Below are 20943 nucleotides of genomic sequence, written 5' to 3' on the forward strand. Positions count from 1 at the left end.
TGTCCAAGACAGAAATCTACAGGTACCCTCAACTTTGCCCTTGGCTCACCTCACACATGCACTTTCCACCAACTCATGTCTCTCTTACCTATTCCCTCCCCATTGTTCAGGCTTGGCTCAAGGACTCGATGCCTCTCAATGGAGTATTCCACCTGGTTTTGGTCTTTCCCCCTACATTGGGCCTTATCTTGCTGCCAAAATAATCTTTCTGAGACACAAATTTGTTAATGTCTTCCACTTGCTGAAAACCCCTCCTTGAGTATTTGTTTCCTATAGGCACGAGTCCCTGGTCCTAGGAGAGGATTCCATGTTCCTTGTATTCTAGAGCCATCTTCCCTTTCCTGTCTTGTCCTCTGCCATACCCCTGGTGAACATGTTATGTTATTTACACCTCCCTGCCTTTTCACAGACTGCTTCTTTCTCTCAGAACATTTCTCCGGACTGCAGGCCGACACTCTAACCGCTGAGCCAAACCGGCCAGGGCTCTCTCAGAACATTTCTCACACCACATCCCTATATTACTACACATTCTTCTAGATCAAACTTAGTTGTCCCCTCCATGAAGCTTTCCCTAACTTCTCAGCCAGAATTGTTCACTTTTTCCCATCTTCCAATGCTCTCTGCATGTGCCTCTGTTGTAATATATATAACACTCATATAAGGATCTGGGTTTCAGTCAATCAATCAATATTTTCTGAGTGTCAGCTGTGCCAGACACCATTTTCAGTGTTGTGAATACAGCTACAAATAAGGCCACACAAGGTTATGGCTCTCATGAAGCTTATGTTCTATTCAGTATGTCTCCTCCACTAGGCTGGGCGCATGTCTTCAGTGCAGTTGACAAGCCCGCCTTTTGTATCTAATGTAGGGTTTCACCTTGAGAGGCCCCAAGGAGAAAGAGAACAACGAGACAAGCGATTCACTGCCTGAGACCAACTGCACCAAGCACAGAATCTAATCTAGGCTAGGGAATGAACAAATATTTTTGGATGAGGAAATTATATTTATTCCTACTCTGTGGATAAAGGAAATAAAGAAATAGAACAATTAATTCATATCCCATAAACAATGAGCTTTTGATTCCCACAATTCTAGACAAATTCAGTAGAACACAGTCTTTGTTCTGAACCACAAGAGGCTTGCTTATTTTCACTCCATTAGTAACACTTCCCATTTTTAAATTTAATACTGAGTGTAGCTAAAGAATAATGCTACCAAATTCTGTAGTTAGACAGTGGTGGTGTCCATAGTTCAACACAGGGAAGTCCATCATTTAAGACCTGCAATGGTCTGCCTCCCCAGTCAGAGTAAGAGTGGGACTTGGTTTGTGTATTTAGGTACCTCTAGTACCTGAAAATGTGTTTGGCACCTCATAGGGACTTATAAATATTTCAATAAATAAATGAAAGAACAAACAGAGAGGAAGAGGCACAATAAAAAAAAAAAGCACATTTTCAGGGAGAAGTTAATTCACTTTTAGTCTTTTTGATTCTTGGGTACCTACAGGACATCTATGTGAAAGTCACACTCTGGGGGCATCAGATGGTGCCTCCCAAGGAAATACTAAACAACATTTTGAAGAAGTTAATTAAAAAGAAACTATATATATATGTATATGTATATATGTGTATATATATATATATATATATATATTTACAAAATATATATAAAACCAAAAATAAGTAAAACAAAATAAATATAAGATCAAAGTTCTGAACAAAAGAAATAGCTTTCTACACCTGAAGGGAAAAAAATGTAATTTGCAGGGGAAAACATAAATTAAATAACAAACACACACAGGAATCTAGAACAGCCAATGCAGAATTTAAAACCAGGCAAAACCAGTATCATTTAGCAAAGACTGAAACCAAATATGATGAATCTCAAAGGTCATTTCTTTGAGTATATTTTTTAGACTGTCATATGGTGAAAATTAAACAGAATTCAGTATGATTTTGGATGAACTATTCCAGTTCTACATATACTCACCTTCAATCAGAAAGGAGGTGTTATACTGGCAACAAGTATTTAGGGCGCCAAAATGTTCATGCCCTCTGATCTGAGGATCCCACTCCTAAGTATTTATCCTAATAAAATAGTTTAACTATATGCACCATAGAAATAATTAAAACATGATGTAAAAGAAAACTGAAAAATAAGTTAAATATCCAACATTCAGTAAAGAGTTAAATAAATCAGTGTATATATATACACACACACCATAAAATGTTATGTAACCACAAAAAAATACCAGTCAGATAATTCAGTAAAAGTAAAGAGGAAGTATTTGAGAAAATGCTAAATTAAAAAGTGGAATATGAAATGATTATGGACATTCTGCATCTCTGTGTAATATATATTCAAGGAGAAAAAAAACAAAGTAAAAGATTCAAAGTGGTAATAAATAATAAGACAATTATATAATAAATTGTTCTTTCTATTTATAAGGTTTTTTTTATTAATATAATTGCTAACACTTATAATGGGCTTTCAATACTAAGTTCTTTAAATGTCCATTTTACTCTCATAACAACTCTCTAAGGCAGATACTATTAATACTCCTATTTTACAAGTAAAAAACTTAAAGTTCAAAGACAAAATAAGGCTAAAGGAGTTCAGTATCACCAAACCAGCATTGCAAGAAATGTTCAAGGGACTGCTTTAAGAAGAAGAAGAAATAGAGAACGAGAGGAAATAGGCATAAAGAAAACATGGCAATAGATAAGGGCCTATTAAGAATAACCTTAAATGTAAATGGATTAAATACTCCAATCAAAGACATGGGGTAGCTGAATGGATAAGAAAACATGAGCCATATATATACTGTCTACAAGAGACAAAAGATTCACACAGGATGGAAGTGAAGGGATGAAAAAATATTCCATGAAAAAGAAATAAAAAGAAAGCTGAGGCAGCAATACTCATATCTGACAAAATAGACTTCAAAACAAAGGCCATAACAAGAGACAAAGAAGGTGATTACATAATACTAAATGGATCAATCCAACAAGAGGATTTAGTCCTTATAAACATATATGCACCCAATATAGGAGCATCTTAATATATAACAAAAATCCTGGTGGAAACTAAGGGAGAGATCTAAAGCAATACAGTCATAGTAAAGGACTTTAACACCTCACTATCACCAAAGGACAGATTTTCCAGACAAAATATTAGTGAGGCAACAGGGACCTTAAATGAAACAGATAAATTTAATTGATATTTATAGAACATTTCACCCCAAAGTTGCAGATATATATTCTTTTTAAGTGCACGTAGGACATTCATAAAGATATTGAACAGACCAATAACAACTAAGGAAATTGAAGAGGTAATCAAGACTCTCCCAACAAACAAAAGCCCAGGCCCGGATGGCTTCACGGGGGAGTTTTACCGAACGTTCAAAAAGAACTAACACCCATTCTCCTCAAACTATTTCAAAAAATTCAAGAAGAAGGAAGACTTCCAAACTTGTTTTATGAGGCCAGCATAATTCTAATTCCAAAACCAGAAAAAGACATTACAAAGAAAGAAAACTACAGGCCAATATCCCTGATGAACATAGATGACAAAATCCTGAACAAAATACTAGCAAATACATCAAAAAATTATTCACCATGACCAAGTGGGATTCATCCCAGAGATGCAAGGCTGGTACAATATCTGCAAATCAATAAATGAGATACACCACATAAACAAAATAAATAAAAACCACATGATCATATCAATAGATGCTGAAAAAGCCTACAACAAAATCTAGCATCCATTTCTGATAAAAACGCTCAGCAATGTGGGAATAGAGGGATCATATCTAGACATAATAAAGGCCATATATGAAAGACCTACAGCCAACATCATACTCAATGGGCAAAAATTAAAAGCATTTCCCTTGAGAACAGGAACAAGACAAGGATGCCCACTTTTGCCACTCTTATTTAACATAGTACTGCAAGTCTTAGCCACAGCTATCAGACAAGAAGAAAAAATAAAAGGGATCCAAATTGGAAAGGAGAAAGTGAAATTGTCATTATTCACAGATGACACGATACTATACATGGAAAACCCCAAAGACTCCATAAAAATGTACTAGACTTAATAAATGAATTTGGCAAAGTAGCAGGATACAAAATTACTGTCAAGAAATCAACGACATTCTAATACACCAATGATGAACTCACAAAAAAAGAAACTAAGAAAACAATCCCATTTACCATTGCAGCAAAAAAATTTAGATACCTAGGAATAAACTTAACCAAAAAAGTAAAAGACCTGTTTGCAGAAAACTACAGGACATTGAAAAAAGAAATAGAGGAATGTATAAAGAAGTGGGAGCACATACCTTGTTCATAGATTGGAAGAATTAGCATCATTAAAATGTCCATACTACCCAAAGCAATCTATAGATTCAAGGCAAGCCCCATCAAAATACCAACGACATATTTCACAGAACTAGAACAAATACTTCAAAAGTTCATATGGAACCAAAAAAGACCTCAAATAGCCACAGCAATCTTGAAAAAGAAGAACAAAGTTGGAGAGATCACAATACCAGATTTCAGGTTATACTACAAAGCCACTGTAATCAAAACAGCCTGGTACTGACACAAGCATAGGCAGATAGACCAGTGGAACAGAACAGAGAACCCAGAAATGGACCTAAGGCAATATGCTCAATTAATATTTGACAAAGGTGGCAAGAGCATACAGAGGAATAAAGACAGCCTCTTTAATCAATGGTGTTGGGAAAATTGGACAGCTACATGCAAAAAAATGAAACTAGACTATCAACTTATACCATACACAAGAATAATCTCAAAATGGATAAAAGACTTAAATGTGACTCATGAATCCATAAAAATCCTAGAAGAAATTGTAGGCAACAAAATTTCAGACATCACATACAGCAGAATTTTCACTGATACATCACCTAAGGCAACAGAAACAAAGGAGAAAATGAACACATGGGACTACATCAAACTCAAAAGCTTCTGCACAGCAAAAGATACAATCATCAAAATGGAAAGGCAACCCACTGTATGAGAGAGCATAATTGCCAATGATATATCAGATAAGGGGTTAATTTCCAAAATATATAGAGTGCTCATACAACTCTAAAAAAGAAAGACAAAGAACCCAATTAAAAAATGGGCAGAGGAACTAAATAGACACCTCTCCAAACAGGACATACAAATGGCCAAGAGACATATGAAGAAATGCTCAACATCACTAATCATCAGAGAGATGTAAATTAAAACAACAATGAGGTATCACCTCACACCTGTCATAATGGCTGCCATCAACAAATCATCAATCAACAAGTGTTGGTGAGGGTGTGGAGAAAAGGGGACTCTAGTACACTGTTGGTGGGAATGCAGACTGGTGCAGGCACTACGGAAAACAATATGGTGTTACCTCAAAAAATTAAAAATTGAACTTCCATTTGACCCAGTGATCCCACTTCTAGGAATATACCCTAAGAAGCCTGAAACACCGATCAGAAAGAATATATGCCCCTCATGTTTGTAGCAGCCATATTTACAATAGCTAAGATCTGGAAACAGCCCAAGTGTCCATCAGTAGATCAATAAATAAAAAAGCTTGATACATATACACAGTGGAGTACTATGCAGCTGTAAGAAAGACTTCTTATCCTTTGAGACGACATGGTGGGACCTGGAAAGTTCTATCCTAAGTAAAAGAAGCCAAACAGAGAAAGACAAGTATCATATGATCTCACTTATTTGTGGAATATAATGAACATAACAGTCTGAGGAATGAGGTAGTCCCAGAGACGTCAAAGTGGGGTACAGACTGACAATCCCCAGAAGAGGGGGTGGTGGGGGAGAGATAAACCACAGAACTTATATGCATGTGTGCATGAACAATGGACATGGACAACAAAGCTGGGGACGGGGCGGTGGGGGGAGTCAGTGGGGGGAAAAGGAGAAACATCTGTAACAAAAATCAATTAATTAAAAAAAAAAAAAGATAGACCACATAATAGCACACAAAATAAGTCTTAACAAATTCAAGAAGTTTAGAATTATATCAAGCATATTCTCTGATCACAATGGCATGAAACAAAATCAAACACAATTAAAATCTCAAAAACAATTAGGCCCAGCTGGTGTGGCTCACTAGTTGAGCACTGACCCTTGCACCAAGAGGTCATCAGTTCAATTTCTGATCAGGACACATGCCCAGGTTGTGGACCCAACCTCCAGTGGGGGACATGCAGGAGGCAGCCAATCGATGTTCTCTGTCATTGATGTTTCTATCTCTCATTTTCCCTTCCTCTCTCTCTAAAATAAATAAAGAAAAAATATTTAGAAAAAACTCTAAAAACATTCAAACACATGGAGGCTAAACAACATGCTATTAAACAATAAATGGGTTATAAATGAGATCAAGGAAGAAATAAAAAATTACCTGGAAATAAATTAAAATGAACACATAACAAACCAAAATATGTGGGACACAGCAAAAGCAGTTCTGAGAGTGACGTTCATAACATTACAGGCCTAACCTAAGAAGCAAAACAACAACAACAACAACAAAAAAAACGCTTTAGTAAACAAATCTAACCCTACAATTAAAAGAATTAGAAAGAGAAAAACAAAACAAAAAATCCCAGAGTAAGCAGAAGAAAGGAAATAAAAATGAGAGTGAAAGTAAATGACATAGAAACTAGAAAACAATCACCTCACACCTGTCAGAATGGCCGCCATCAACAAATCATCAAACAACAAGTGTTGGCGAGAGTGTGGAGAAAAGGGGACTCTAGTATACTGCTGGTGGGAATGCGGACTGGTTCAGCCACTATGGAAAACAATATGGTGTTACCTCAAAAAATTAAAAATTGAACTTCCATTTGACCCAGTGATCCCACTTCTAGGAATATACCCTAAGAAGCCTGAAAACCAATCAGAAAGAATATATGTACCCCCATGTTCATAGCAGCACTATTTACAACAGCTAAGATCTGGAAACAGCCCAAGTGTCCATCAGTAGACTAATATATAAAAAAGCTGTGGTACATATATACAATGGAGTACTATGCAGCTGTAAGAAAGAAAGATCTCTTATCTTTTGAGATGACATAGAGGGACCTGGAAAGTATTATCCTAAGTGAAACAAGCTAAGCAGAAAAAGACAAATACCACCTGATCTCACTTATTTATGGAATATAATGAACATAACAGTCTGAGGAATAGGGCAGACCCAGAAACATCGAAATAGGGTACAAACTGACAACCCTCAGAAGAGGGGGTGATGAGAGGAGGGAAGAGATAAACCACAGAACTTATATGCATGTATGCATAACCAATGGACATGGACAACAAAGCCGGGGATGGGGGTGAGGGGGATTGGAAGGAGGGTGTCAATGGGTAAAAAAGGAGAAACATCTGTAACAAAAATAAAATTAAAAATAAATTTAAAAAAAGAAACTAAAAAACACCAAAAAATCAAAACATCAATGAAACCAAGAGCTGGTTCTTTGAAAAGATAAACAAGATTGATAAACCTTTAACCAGACTCATCAAGAAACAAAGAAAGAGGATTCAAATAAATAAAATAAAAAATGAAAGAGAAGTAACAACTGACATCACAGAAATACAAAGGATTGTAAGAAAATATTACAAGCAACTATATGCCAACAAATTGGACAACCTGAGCAAAATGGAGACATTTCTAGAAAAACACAATTTTCTAAAACTGAATCAGGAAGAATCAGAAGACCTGAATAGGCCAATAACAACAAATGAAATCGAACCAATAATCAAAAAAACTCCCAGCAAACAAAAGTCCTATACCAGATGGCTTCACAGGTGAATTTTACCAAACATTCAAAGAAGAGCTAACACCTATCTGCCTCAAATTATTCAAATTCAAGAGGAGGGAAGACTTGTAAACTATTTTTATAAGGCCAACATTACCCTAATTCCAAAACCAGAAAAAGACACTACAAAGAAAGAAAATTATAGGTCAATATTCCTGATGAACATAGATACTAAAATCTTGAACAAAATATTAGCAAATTGGATCCAGTAATACATTTAAAAAATCATACACCATGACCAAGTGGTATTTATTCTGGGGATGCAAGGTTGGTACAATATTCACAAATCAATAAATGTGATACATCACATAAACAGAATGAAAGAGAAAATCTCATGGGCATATCAATAGATGCCAAAAAAGCATTCAATAAAACCCAGCACCCATTTAGATAAAAATTATCAGGAAAGTGGGAATAGAGGGACCATACCTCAACATAATTAGGGCCATATATGAAAAACCTACAACCAACATCACACTCAATGGGAAAAAACTAGTCATTCCCTTAAGGTCAGGAACAAGAAAGGGATATCCGCTTTCACAATTCTTTCAACACAGTACTGGGAATTCTAGCTACAGTGATGAGAAAAAAAGAAATAAAAGGCATCCAAATAAGTAAAACTGTCATTATTCGCAGATGACATAATATTGTCTATAGAAAACCCTAGAGACTCCACAAAAAAACCACTAGGATCTAATAAATGAATTGAGCAAAGTAGTAGGATACAAAATCAATAACCAGAAATAGATGGCATTTTTATACACCAATAAGGAACTGTCAGAGAGAGAAACTAAGACAACAATTCCATTTACTATTGAAACAAAAAAATAAGATACCTAGCAATAAATTTTACCTGTACTACTCAGAAAACTACAGGACATTGAAGAAAGAAATTGAGGAGGATACAAATAAGTGGAAGTATATACTGTGTTCACGAACTGGAAGAATTAACATCATTAAAATTTCCATACTACCAAATACAATCTATAGATTTAATACAATCCTCTTAAAATATCAGTGGCATATTTCACAGATCTAAAAACTTACATGGAACCAAATATGATCCCAAATAACCTCAGCAATCTTAAGAAAGAAGAACAATGATTACAATGGCTTTGTAGTATAGTTTGATATCTGGTATTGGAGGGATCACAATACTGGATATCAAGCTATACTACAAAGCCACTATAATCAAAACAGCCTGGTACTGGCACAAAAACAGGCAAATAGATCAATGGAAGAGACAGAGAGCCCAGAAATCAACCTATACCTCTATGGTCAATTAATATTTGACTAAGGAGACAAAAGCACACAATGGAGTAAAGACAGTCTGTTCAACACATGCTGTTGGGAAAATTGGACAGATACATGCAAAAAAAAAAAAAAAGAAAAGAAAGAAAGAAAGAAAGAAAGAAAGAAAGAAAGAAAGAAAGAAAGAAAGAAAGAAACTAGATTACCAACTTACGCCATACACAAGAATATACTCAAAATGGATAAAATACTTAAATGTAAGTCATGAAACCATGAAAATCCTAGATGACATAGGCAGTAAAATGTCAAACATCTCATGTAGCAGTATTTTTGATGATACATCTCCTAGGGCAAGGAAAACAATAAACAAATGGGACTACATCAAACTAAAAGCTTCTGTACAGCAAAAGAAACCATCAAAAAAATGAAAAGAGAACTCACTGTATGGAAGAACATATTTGCCAATGATACATCTGATAAGCAGTTAATTTCCAAAATACATAAAGAACTCATATAACCCAACACCAGGAAGACAATCTAATTGAAAAACGGGCAAAGAACCTGAATAGACATTTCTCCAAAGAGAACTTACAAATGGCCAAGAGGCATATGAAAAATGCTCAATGTCACTAATCATCAGAGAGATGCAAATTAAAACGACTATGAGGTATCACCCTCACACCTGCCAGAATGTTTACCATCAACACATCAACAAAGGACAAGTGCTGGAAAGGATGTGGAGGAAAGGGTACCCTAGTACACTGCTAGTGGGAATACAGATTGGTGCAGCCACTATGGAAAACAATATGAAGATACCTCAAAAAATTAAGAAAAGGAACTGCTATTTGACCCAGAAATCCCACATCTGGAAACATATCCTAAAAAGACTGAAATACCAATTAGAAAAAATATATGCACCCCTATGTTCATAGCAGTGTTGTTTACAATAGCCAAGACCTGGAAATAGCCCAAGTGCCCCCTGGTAGATGGGTGGATAAAAAACCTGTTCATTTACACAATGGAATACTATTCAGCCATAAAAAAGAAGGACCTCTTAAGTTTGTGACAGAATGGATGGACCTGGAGATTATAATGCTAAGTGAAATAAGTCAGTCAGAGAAAGACAAATACACCATATGATCTCACTTATTTGTGGAATCAAATGAACAAAATAAACTGACAAAATAGAACCAGAGGCATAGATACATGGAACAGACTGACAGAGATCAGAGGGAAGTGGGGGTGAAGGGGGCTGGGTGAAAGAAGGTGACGAGATTAGCCAAAGAACATATATGCATAGCCCATGGACACAGACAACAGTGTGGTGTGGATCAGAGGGAGGGGAGGGCAGGGTGTGGGTAGAGGTGGGTAAAGGGGGGCAAATGGGGACATCTGTAACAATGTCAACAATAAATATTAAATAACAAACAAATAAAAATTAAAGTTTAGAGTGACACAGCAACTGGCCAAAATCACACAGTGATTAGTTGGCAGATCTGAGGTTGGACCTTGCTCTGTCATATCAAAGTTCAGGTTTTTGTGTTTGATTGTTTGTTAATCCTCACCTGAGAATATTTTTCATGACATACTTCTGTTTAGTTTTATTTTGCAGTTAAAGGATATATTATTTTAAAAAGGAGAAACATCTGTAACAAAAATTAATTAATAAAAAAATATATATATGGCAGAATTTTTTTTAAAAAGATGTATTATTTTAAAAATAAGGCCATAGTATAATCAAATAGCATTTTATTTCTGTCGAAAGAAGTCCTTGGATCCTTACCGGGTTGGCACTAAATCTTTTAGTAATCAGTGTGGTGGGGGTGAGAGAGTGAGGAGGAAGGCCAGCACAGGGATGGCAGTGACTCAGGACAGGAGGGAGGGAGAGAATACAGATACCTCCAAGATACCCACCTCTTCTAGTGCCCTGCTCACATTATTCTCCTTCTTGGTAGCCTCCTGGAGTTCCTTGGCTTGTTGGATGTACATTTTCCCAGCTAGGATTTCATTTTCCAACGTGGACAGCTCTTTTAATGAAATGGGCCAATTCAATCGTTCTAGTGCCTCATTTAAAGCTGCCTTGTTTTCCAAGTACTGCATTGGTTTGTTTGAATCTAGCCTTAAAAAAAAAAAGAAGAAGAAACAAAAGAACAATGAAAGTGACCATAATAGAAAAAATATAGAAAAATGGTTTTTTGGTAAACCCTCCTTTGAGAAACATCCATCAAAACCAGTGTTAGGTATCAGTTAACAGAATCACAGCCACACCCTCTGGTCCATTGGAACTCTGGTAGCCTGCACAAGTTAAAAATAACTATCTCTGCTCGGCCAGTGTGGCTCAGTGGTTGAGTGTTGACCCATGCACCAAGAGGTAGCTAGTTCGATTCTGGGTCAGGGCACATGCCCAGGTTGTGGGCCAAATCCCCAGTGGGGGGCATGTAGGAGGCGGCCAGTCGATGTTCTCTCTCATTGATGTTTCTGTTTCTCCCTCTCCCTTCCTCTTTCTCTCTAAAATCAATAAAGAAAAAAAATTAAAATTAAAAAAAAATCTCCGTAAATTATCATAGGTATGATTTTCCCTCATTACCTAACTTGACTATCTGATTTTATTTTTAAAAAATATTTTTTTCTTGCCCTGGCCGGTTTGGCTCAGCAGTTAGAGCGTCGGCCTGCGGTACAGAGAGACCGGGGTTCGGTTCTCGCTAAGGGCATGTGCCTCGGTTGCAGTTTGTCCCCGGCCCTGGTTGGTCGTGCGGGTGGCAACCACTCGATGTGTCCCTTCACATCGATGTTTCTCTCTCTCTCTCTCTTCCTCTCTCTCCCTCCCGCTCTGTCTGAACAAAAAATGGAAAAATGTCCTTGGGTGAGGATAAAAATATATATATATATATTTTTTTTTCTTTATTGATTTTAGAGACAAAGGAAGAAAGAGGGAGAGAGAGATAGAAACATCGATGAGAGAGAACATTGATTGACCACCTCCTGCATGCCCCCCACTGGGGATTTGGCCCACACTGGGCATGTGCCCTGACTGGGAATTGAACCAGTGACCTCTTGGTGCATGGGTCGACACTCAACCACTGAGCCACACTGGTTGGGCTGATTATCTGATTTTAAAGAAATTTGATGTACATGACTTTTTTTCTTTTTTGGCATATTTAGTATCCACTTCTTTCTCCCTAGGTCTAACATTTGGCAGAACCAAAAATGTGCTTCAAAGAAATTTCATACAACTATCCCTTAGCAGTGGCTCTGGAAAACAAAGGAAAGCAAAGAATAGAAAAACTACAAAACCCAACTATTTGCCTCAGTGCAGTCATTCTTCTAGCACATTTCAGCTATTTTTACTCTCCTCTTCTCCTTGTATGCCTGATTAGGCCTAAACTTTCTGGCTTGATGGTTTGGGTTTACAAAGAACAGAAGTTGAACTTTCTATGAGTTGATGAACAGGCGGTGAGACTCCAGGGAAGCCAGTGTGGTGTGATGGCCCAGGTCTTGGATTGTATTTCCAGTCCCAGCTACTACAGAATCACACACTGTTGGAAGGAGATATAAGGGGGATGGAGTAAGAAGAGAGAGCTCATTTCATCATGATCATTCTCTTCCTGCTGAAAGTGTCACTTCCTTTAGATGTAGGGTGTTGGAAGATACAGTGTAAACCCAACACAGTCACAGGACACAATCCATAAACAATATTGTCCTCAGATGACAGCAAAAATTCTTATTAAAAATCTAAATTGGAGTGATGTCAGCAAGATGGTGGAAACTCCAGGCCTTCATTTTCCCACAGAGATTCCGACTTAACAATACATGGACCTAAGTGACTTTGTGAGAATTCCAGAAACCAGTTAAGAGCTTACAGCACTCCACAAACCCAAGAAGAGTAGTAACTGAAGTGAGTAGGAAAATTTATTGCATTTTGCCTGGCCTAGTCCCTCTCCTTCCCAGGCACAGGGCAGCACAATTGAGAGAGAAAAACTCCTAAATCCTGACTTCTTCCTTGAGAGGGAAAGCGAAAAGAAAATATGTATCCAACCATTCTGGCTTTTGGGGGTGGGGTGGCTGCCAGAGAGACTGGTTTCTGTCTCATCTGACTCAGAGCACTGATGGGAATTGGCTGTTCACTTTGGATGCCATGTTAGAGGCAGCTGATAACAAAGGCAAGTTCCATGGCTTGTTACACCAGAGATACTGCAGTACCAAAAGGAGGCACCAGAGGGAGCAAGAGATTATGGGCTCCTGAAAAGAACTGGGTAAATCTCTTTAGGAAATTCCACACACAAGCCTAGAGAAGATACATCCCCAGAAAAGAGACACTCCCAGGATCTCTAGCCTGGATGATTGGTCAAGGTCTTCCCCTGTAAGAATACAGTATATAATGACTGGGAGACGTGCCTGTTTTTTTCAAATGCTCAAAACTCAACTAAAGATGCTAAGGCATACAAAGAAACGAAGAAAGATGGCTCCATCAAAGGAACCATTCAAACATTATCTCCATGCCAAAAGCATACAAAGATACTAAAGAAAAGAAAGCTACAAGATCATTTCCCTTTATGAATATAGAGGTAAATAACCTCAACATAATAGCAAAACAAATCCAACAGAACATTAAAAGAATTATACACCATGACCAAGTGGGATTTAACCCAGGCATGCATGGTGGTTCAACCTAAGAAAATAAATTGCTTTAATACACCAACAACACATCAACAGAACAAAGGAAAACACCCCACATGATCATCTCAATAGACACAGAAAAAACATTTGACAAAATCCAACACCCTTTCATGATAAAAAACAAAACCAAAAAAACAAACAATTAGCAAACTAGGAATAGAAGAGAACTTCCTTAGTATGATAAAGGGCATTTATAAAAAACCCACAACTAACATCCTACTCAATGGTGAGAGACTGAAAGCCTTTTCCCTATGATTAGGAACAAGACAAGATGCCCCCTTTTCCCCACTGGTATTTAGCAGTGTACTAGAAGTCCGATCCAGATCAATTAGGCTAGAAAGGAAATAAAAGTCTTACAAACTGAAAAAGAGAAGGAAAATATCTCTATTTGCAGATAGAGATAACCTCACTCCATATACAAAAATTCACTCAGAAATGATCAATGACCTAAATGGAAGAGGTAAAACCAGAAGAGTATTCGAAGAGATTTACAGGGGTAAATCTTCATGACCTTGTATTTGGCAATGGATTGATTTCTTAGATTTGACACCCAAATCATGAGCAACAAAATAAAAAGTAGATAAACTGACCTCACAAAAATTAAAAACTTCTGGGGAAAAAAGGGAAATTATCAAGAATGTGAAAAGACAATATATAAAATGGGAGAAAATATTGACAAATCATATATCTGATGAAGGTTGAACATCCAGCACCCTTACAACTCAACAAAAGGACATGCAACTCAATAGAAAAACAGGTGAAGTACTTGAATAGATATTTCTATGAAGATGCCCATATGGCCAGCAAACACATGAAAAATTTCAACATTATTGATCATTAAGGAAACGCAAATGAATATCACTATGAGATAGATATCACTTCGCACACATTAGTATGGCTTTAGTTTTAAAGAAAAGAAGACGCCCTGGCCCGTGTGGCTCAGTTTGTTGGAGCACAGTCCCATGTACCAAAAGGTTTCGGGTTCAATTCTGGTCAGGGCACATGCCTAGGTTGCGGGTTCGGTCCCCAGTTGGGATTTGGGATGCATATGAGAGGTAACCAATTGATGTTTCTCTCTCACATCAATGTCTGTCTGTCTGTCTCCTTCCCTTCCTCTCTCCAAAAGCAATACACATCCTCATGTGAGGATTAAAATAAATAAATAAAAGAAGGAAAATAAGTGTTGGCAAAGATGGTGGAAAAACAAAAACCCTCATACATTGCTGGTGGGCATGTAAAATGGTGCAGTTACGGTGGCAAACAATTTGATGGTTCCTTAAAATTTAAACACAGAATTACTCTGTGACCCAGCAGCCACACTTAGTTATGTACTCAAGAGAAATGAAAACATACATATGTCCACACCCAAAGGTCCACATGAATGTATATTGCAGCATTGTTTATGATAGCCCCAAAAAGGAAATGACATAAATATCCATCAGTGGATAAACAAACTGGTAGATACACACAATGGACCATTCATTCCTTAGGCATAAACAGGAATAAAGTACTATGCTAGAACTTGGATGAAATTTGAAAAAATTGTTTTTACATTAAGTAAAGGAGGCCAGACGCAAAAAATGATGTGATATATGATTCCTTTCATATGATCTGTCTAGAATAGGCAAATTTACGGAGACAGAAAGCAGACTAGCGGTTACCAGAGGGGAAGAGAGGGATGGGGAAGGATTACTTAATGGGTACAAGGAGTTTTTCTGAGGTGATAAAACAGGTTTGAAACTAGAGCAAGGTGGTTTGTACATCTTGAATAATTTAAATACTATTGAATTGCTCACTTTAAAAAAAGTTAAATGTAGGTTTTGGGAATGTCACCAAAATTTTATTAAAAAGTAAGGAACTGTCTTACTTTTCTTTTTCCTCTTGAGATAATGCTCGCCAAACAATTTTATTCAAGCGCCTGTTTAAAAAATAAATAAAAACAATTACTTAGTACCAAGAATTAATGTCATAGCAAAAGGCTGGCCCCAGGTTCTGAAGGGCACTGCAGGGAGAGCCCAGGTCAGTTGCCATCACCACTGGCCCATTCCACTGTCATTCACTTAGAGTTTGGATACAAGTGCTCCCTGCCTCAGCATCACTCAGAAGACTATGGCCTATGGCAACCATGTTACATAGCAAAGGAGAGTGCAACTCTCAGCTCAATTAGCTAATACCCAGTCTGGGAAAAGGCAGTAAACAAGCTGGTCCTCTATTCGGCATAAATATGTTTCTAGCACCCACTATTTTTCTTTCAAAGTAAAAATATAAATGTGGCTCTGGCTGGTTTGGCTCAGCAGTTAGAGCGTCGGCCCATGGACCCGAGAATCCCGGGTTTGGTTCCCACTAAGGGCACGTAACTCGTTTGTGGTTCATCCCTGGCCCCGGTTGGGGTCATGTGTGTGGCAACCAGTTGATGTGTCTCTCTCACATCGATGTTTCTCTCTCTCTCTCTTCCTCCCTCTCTCCATCCCAGTCTATTTGAAGATGAATGCAAAAATGTCCTCGGGTGAGAATATAAAATAGAATATAAATGTGCCCTTAACTTGTCTCTGTAGACATTCTTCTGCCTGGATTCTCCAAACAAAAGAGTTAAATAGGGTCATACAGAACTGGATTGGGGCACACTTTAGAGGCCAAGCAGCCTGACTCTGTTTCCAAAAGAAGCCTCTGGGAGGGGCAGACTAATGAACTGCCTTGCTCACCCCCCACAGCTAGTTGGCATGCTGAGACTAAAATTCTTACTGGACATGTTTGCAGAGACACTTGTCAACCCAAGAAGGAGGAAATTGGAGCATTCATGGTTTCTATAGGGCAGGTGGAGCTCCTTCTCTTGTTACTAATCAGTGATGCTACATCATTACCCAAATCAGGCTTCCTGGAGTGCAGGGCACAGAACACTGGCTCCACGAAGATGCTCTCTGTGACAGAAAGAGTCAGGAAGTAGGGAATAAGCCAGCTTGGTGCTAATGTCTCACTTGAAGTTTTTGGTTCTTTGGGGCCTATTTGAAAATTGGGTTTCTTTAATCATGTGGTTCATGTAACAATGATCAGGGCTTCTAAGGCTTATAAAATCATTCATAGGATGCATTTTAGGTTTGCGTATATGTATGCTTTCTAGAAAAAAATCTTTATTTAAAAGTTCTCTTAAATCTAAACCTTGACAGTGGAGGTGATGTACTAGGGAGGCTGGGAATGTGGACAAGGGCTTGCAGGGGTGGGGAACATCCGGCCTTTGGGCTAACATCGCATGCCTCATCAAATTAGCCTGACCTAATATAGCAGGCTAACTTTGAAGTTGATAATTTTGTATGGCCCTTGAATGATGTTATAAATATCCAAATGGTCCGTGGCAGAATAAAGGTTCCGTACTCCTGGCAGAGCTACATGGGTCTGGATTCAAATCTCAGGGTCTCTGCTTGCTGCTGGGAGACGCTGTGCTATGTGACTTTTTGAAACTCTATTTTTTTATTGATAAAACAAGAATAACACCTCCCACCTTGGTGCTGAGAGAACTGAGATGTGTATACAGTGGTGGGCAAAAGGAGGTTTACAGCTGTCTGTATGGAAAGACATGCAGATACTGATTATAGCTTTATTAAATCAATAGTATGTCACAATGGCACAGTGCACTCACTTTTGCCCACCCCTGTATAAAGTGACCAAGAATAACTCCGTGTTCATCGCCTCCAAGTTCTGGAGAGAGGCAAGCCTTGGCAGTGCTGAGAAACCATTAGAGAATGTGTGTCCAATTACCTAGCATGTCTAATTTTAATTCCATCCTTTAGAAAAAAATGTTCCCCAAAACACATTTCATAACCTCTGTTATTCCCCTATTTTCCATCTTCACTGAAATATTGCAAAGCACACAAGGCAGAAAACAATGGTTGGGTGTAAACTGAGGACAACCGAGAGTGTGTTGATCCTAGCTCCACTGACCAGGGAGGAGTGGGAGGACCGTGGTAAGTCTCCATGTGTGTGGGATGAGGGTAGTCCCTATGGGATGCCTGAGGGCACTGGACATGAGGGCCTTTCTTCAGCTGGTCCAGCCCCTTGACTCAGGGATGTTACTGACTACAGTTTTCCTATTTATTTGTATTAGAAGATGGAAATCTGCTTGAGGGGCAACATTCACTAACTCTCTATATCTCTGTTCTACAAACTACTTGTACCAAGAATTGGTTCCATTTGCACAGCAACTTGTCACTACTGACACTTCAGAAGTCTAGGCAGTAGCTGATCATTTGGCAGATTATAAGTGGAGGTTACTAACATGGTCCCAGAGCCAGCTTAGAACTGGTGTTTCTCTCATGGATCTGAAGGCTGCGACCTTGACCTAAGACTCACAATCAAAATAAACTGCAGGAAAATCACCCCAGAATCCAGCCAGCCCTGGCAATTTTCACTCAAAATTTGTGCTCAGACACACAAAGCCAAAATCGCTGCCTCTATTCTTAAAATATTGAAACAGAAATACTCCCACACATAGGCACTAAGTGTGACCAAAATAGCTAGATTATGTCACCATATTGGTCAAAGGGCTGTGAACTTCCCATTTGTCTGGTTATCCTCAACCATACAAGTTATGTCAGGCTTACTCATAATAGGAAATACCTTATAAGTGTTATATTGGGGATGGGGGTAGGAGTGAACCACATTTCATTACTTTTCATAGTCTGTATGTCCTTAGGAAGGTGGAGCAAGGTACAAAAAGGATTGACACTTATATCAACAAAATTCTTACATACTATCAAATGCAAAGGATCAGAAAGTTTATTCTCTATAATAGTACTGTTAGTATTAATATTATTCAATAATAATATTAAATAAATCACTCATTTAATATAAATATAAAATTACTAACACTAAATAATACTAATTCAATCAATATTAAATATTAGTCATATTAAATGTAATATTATTAATAACAATATAGTATAATATTTCTCTAAGGGTATTAAAAGGCTTTCCCAGATCCACCTATTGGAAAGAAGAAATAGGCAAATTACTAACTATATATTTTGGTTCTTCCATTAAGGAGGAAGGGCTCTCTTCCACCTGTGAAGGAGGAGTCCTTGTCTTCTGGAAACCCTTGGGAAGAACTGTATGACAGTGAAATTCCATCTCTTTGTGGTTCTTTTAGGATTAGCAGATTCATGGGATGAAGGGAGGAAGTAAACATTAACTGCTTTTTATATATAATTTACATAGCACCACCTGTGAGATAGATTTTGTAAATAAGGAATTGAAGCCCAGGCTTGTCACATGATTTGCCAAGTAGACGTAAGAGCCAAGAGTGAAACCCAGACTTGGTTGGCCTCAACTCCTCAGCCTGTGCTCCTGCACCAGACTCTCACAGAGCAGGAAGAGGAGACATAGGGAAAGCAAGGCTACCCAAGCTTCTGCCATTGGGAGCTTGCACGCCTGTGGGTGCTGAGGGCCGCACGCAGGTGGGTGATGGAGAGTCACTGGGCAAAGGCCTCACAGAGGAGGGCCATTGGCACAGAGGCAAGGGATGCAAGCTAGGGGACAGGAAGAGGGGCAGCAGAGCTTGGAGACCTGCCTGGAGCAGAAGGAGAAGCAGAGAAAAGGGGCAGTGCCAGTGTGAGGGGTAACAAAGAGCAGTCTTAGGCCCATAAGGAAGAGTAAGCCTTGCCACAATTCATAGTTCATCCTGCCTGCAAGAGAAATGAAGGGCAAAGACTCAAAACTCCTGAGGAGATGTGGAGAGGCCTGTAATGGGAACAGTGAGAAAAGGCCAGTCCCTGCACCGGATTCTGGACCCCATGTGCAGGGGGTCAGGCTTCATGCTTCTTTTGAACACGTACTAGACACACTGCACAATGATAGACCAGTGAATGCTGGCCTGAGGCACATCGTTCATTGTTTGTGTGCTCTTATTTCATTTTTCCCACCCATGTGGTGGTAACTGAAAACCCAGTTGCACAGCTTCTAGAATCAAGAATAGGCTTGCCTGGAAAAGCCAGGCACGCTCCAAGTTGAATGAAGTGCTGTGCACCAAGGGGGTGCTGGGGGCAGGGGGGAGGTGATGAGAGAGCTAGGTGAGACTGGGTCTGCTGCCCTTGTGAAGAAAGGCCCCTATCTCAGCACTGACACAGGGATCATTTAAGAGTAATTTTGCCTGCAGTCAGCTTGATCGGCTTCTTTATCTTGATATAAAGACTGTTTACCTACTAGCACACAAATATCACCTCCATTATCTCACTATTGTGGGGTTTTATTAGTCACTTTACAGAATGTTTGGTGCCAAAATAACCAAATCTACTCTGCTAAAGCAGAAGGTTAAAAGAGCTCATGAAAACACGAGGTTTCTACAGGTTTGGGAAAGGGAAGACAGTTTAAAACTATGTTGGACATATTTGGGGGAGGTACTTAATGTAGTGTCTGGTGCACAGGAAGTGTCTGTTCACTGCTGCTGAATTTGACATTCCTTGTGGACGAGTTTTAAACAGCTGCTCCAGATGAAAAATCAAAGCTAAAACAGGAGAACAAGCCAAAACAAACAAATCCCACAGCCATGAGCAAGCAGCCCAAGTTAATACTCACTTTTCATAGGACTTAATCGCCTGTTCCACTTTTTGCTTGTAGATATTGAGCTTGACTCCTTGGGGGTTAATTAATGTCATCTTGTTTGTGTCACTGCACACGTGTGCCAGAGGGAACACCTACACAGCAACACCACAGGAAAGCGTTATTTGATAGGCTAACGTGTACTTTCAAATATGGATCTACATGGCTATACAGCATGTTTTTCTGACTATAAAATCAGTATCATTGTAGGAAATTAGAAAATATAGAAAGTCATTAAGAAAAAGATAAGAATCAGAGATATTGTTAACCTTTTTCTCTCCAAAACTACATATTTAAAAAATAAGCACCACCACACAAAAAAAATAAAAACTGTTTTGGGAAACTGTAGTCAGAACTGAGTATTATCTTCATAAACTTCTGTCAAATTGATGAACAATAAGAAACAGTATCTCATTGCTGCTACTTATAAATTACTAGGTAGGTCCAACATCTTTTTCATATATTTAATTTACATTTAATATTCTCTAGATAATAGCTGATGATAGTTAACATCTTTTGACCATTTTCCTTATTGGTTTATAAGATGCTCTTTTACATGTCAAATCGAGATGGCTTAGTGGTCTGTA

At 38.3% G+C, this 20943-nt stretch overlaps 1 protein-coding gene across 1 annotated transcript in view; it reads right to left on the minus strand.

The window, feature by feature from the left end:
- VWA3B (von Willebrand factor A domain containing 3B) overlaps window positions 1–20943 on the minus strand; it is a 219622-nt gene that overhangs the window by 38415 nt on the left and 160264 nt on the right. The window contains exons 19-21 of the mRNA XM_036263356.1: window positions 20333–20451; window positions 15636–15686; window positions 11006–11210 (exon numbers count right to left, since the gene is read on the minus strand). Coding sequence (XP_036119249.1) covers window positions 11006–11210; window positions 15636–15686; window positions 20333–20451 — 375 coding nt within the window. The remainder of the gene's footprint in view (window positions 1–11005; window positions 11211–15635; window positions 15687–20332; window positions 20452–20943) is intronic.

This window comes from Molossus molossus, unplaced genomic scaffold, assembly GCF_014108415.1.
Source record: "Molossus molossus isolate mMolMol1 unplaced genomic scaffold, mMolMol1.p scaffold_m16_p_15, whole genome shotgun sequence".
Classification (NCBI taxonomy): domain Eukaryota; kingdom Metazoa; phylum Chordata; class Mammalia; order Chiroptera; family Molossidae; genus Molossus; species Molossus molossus.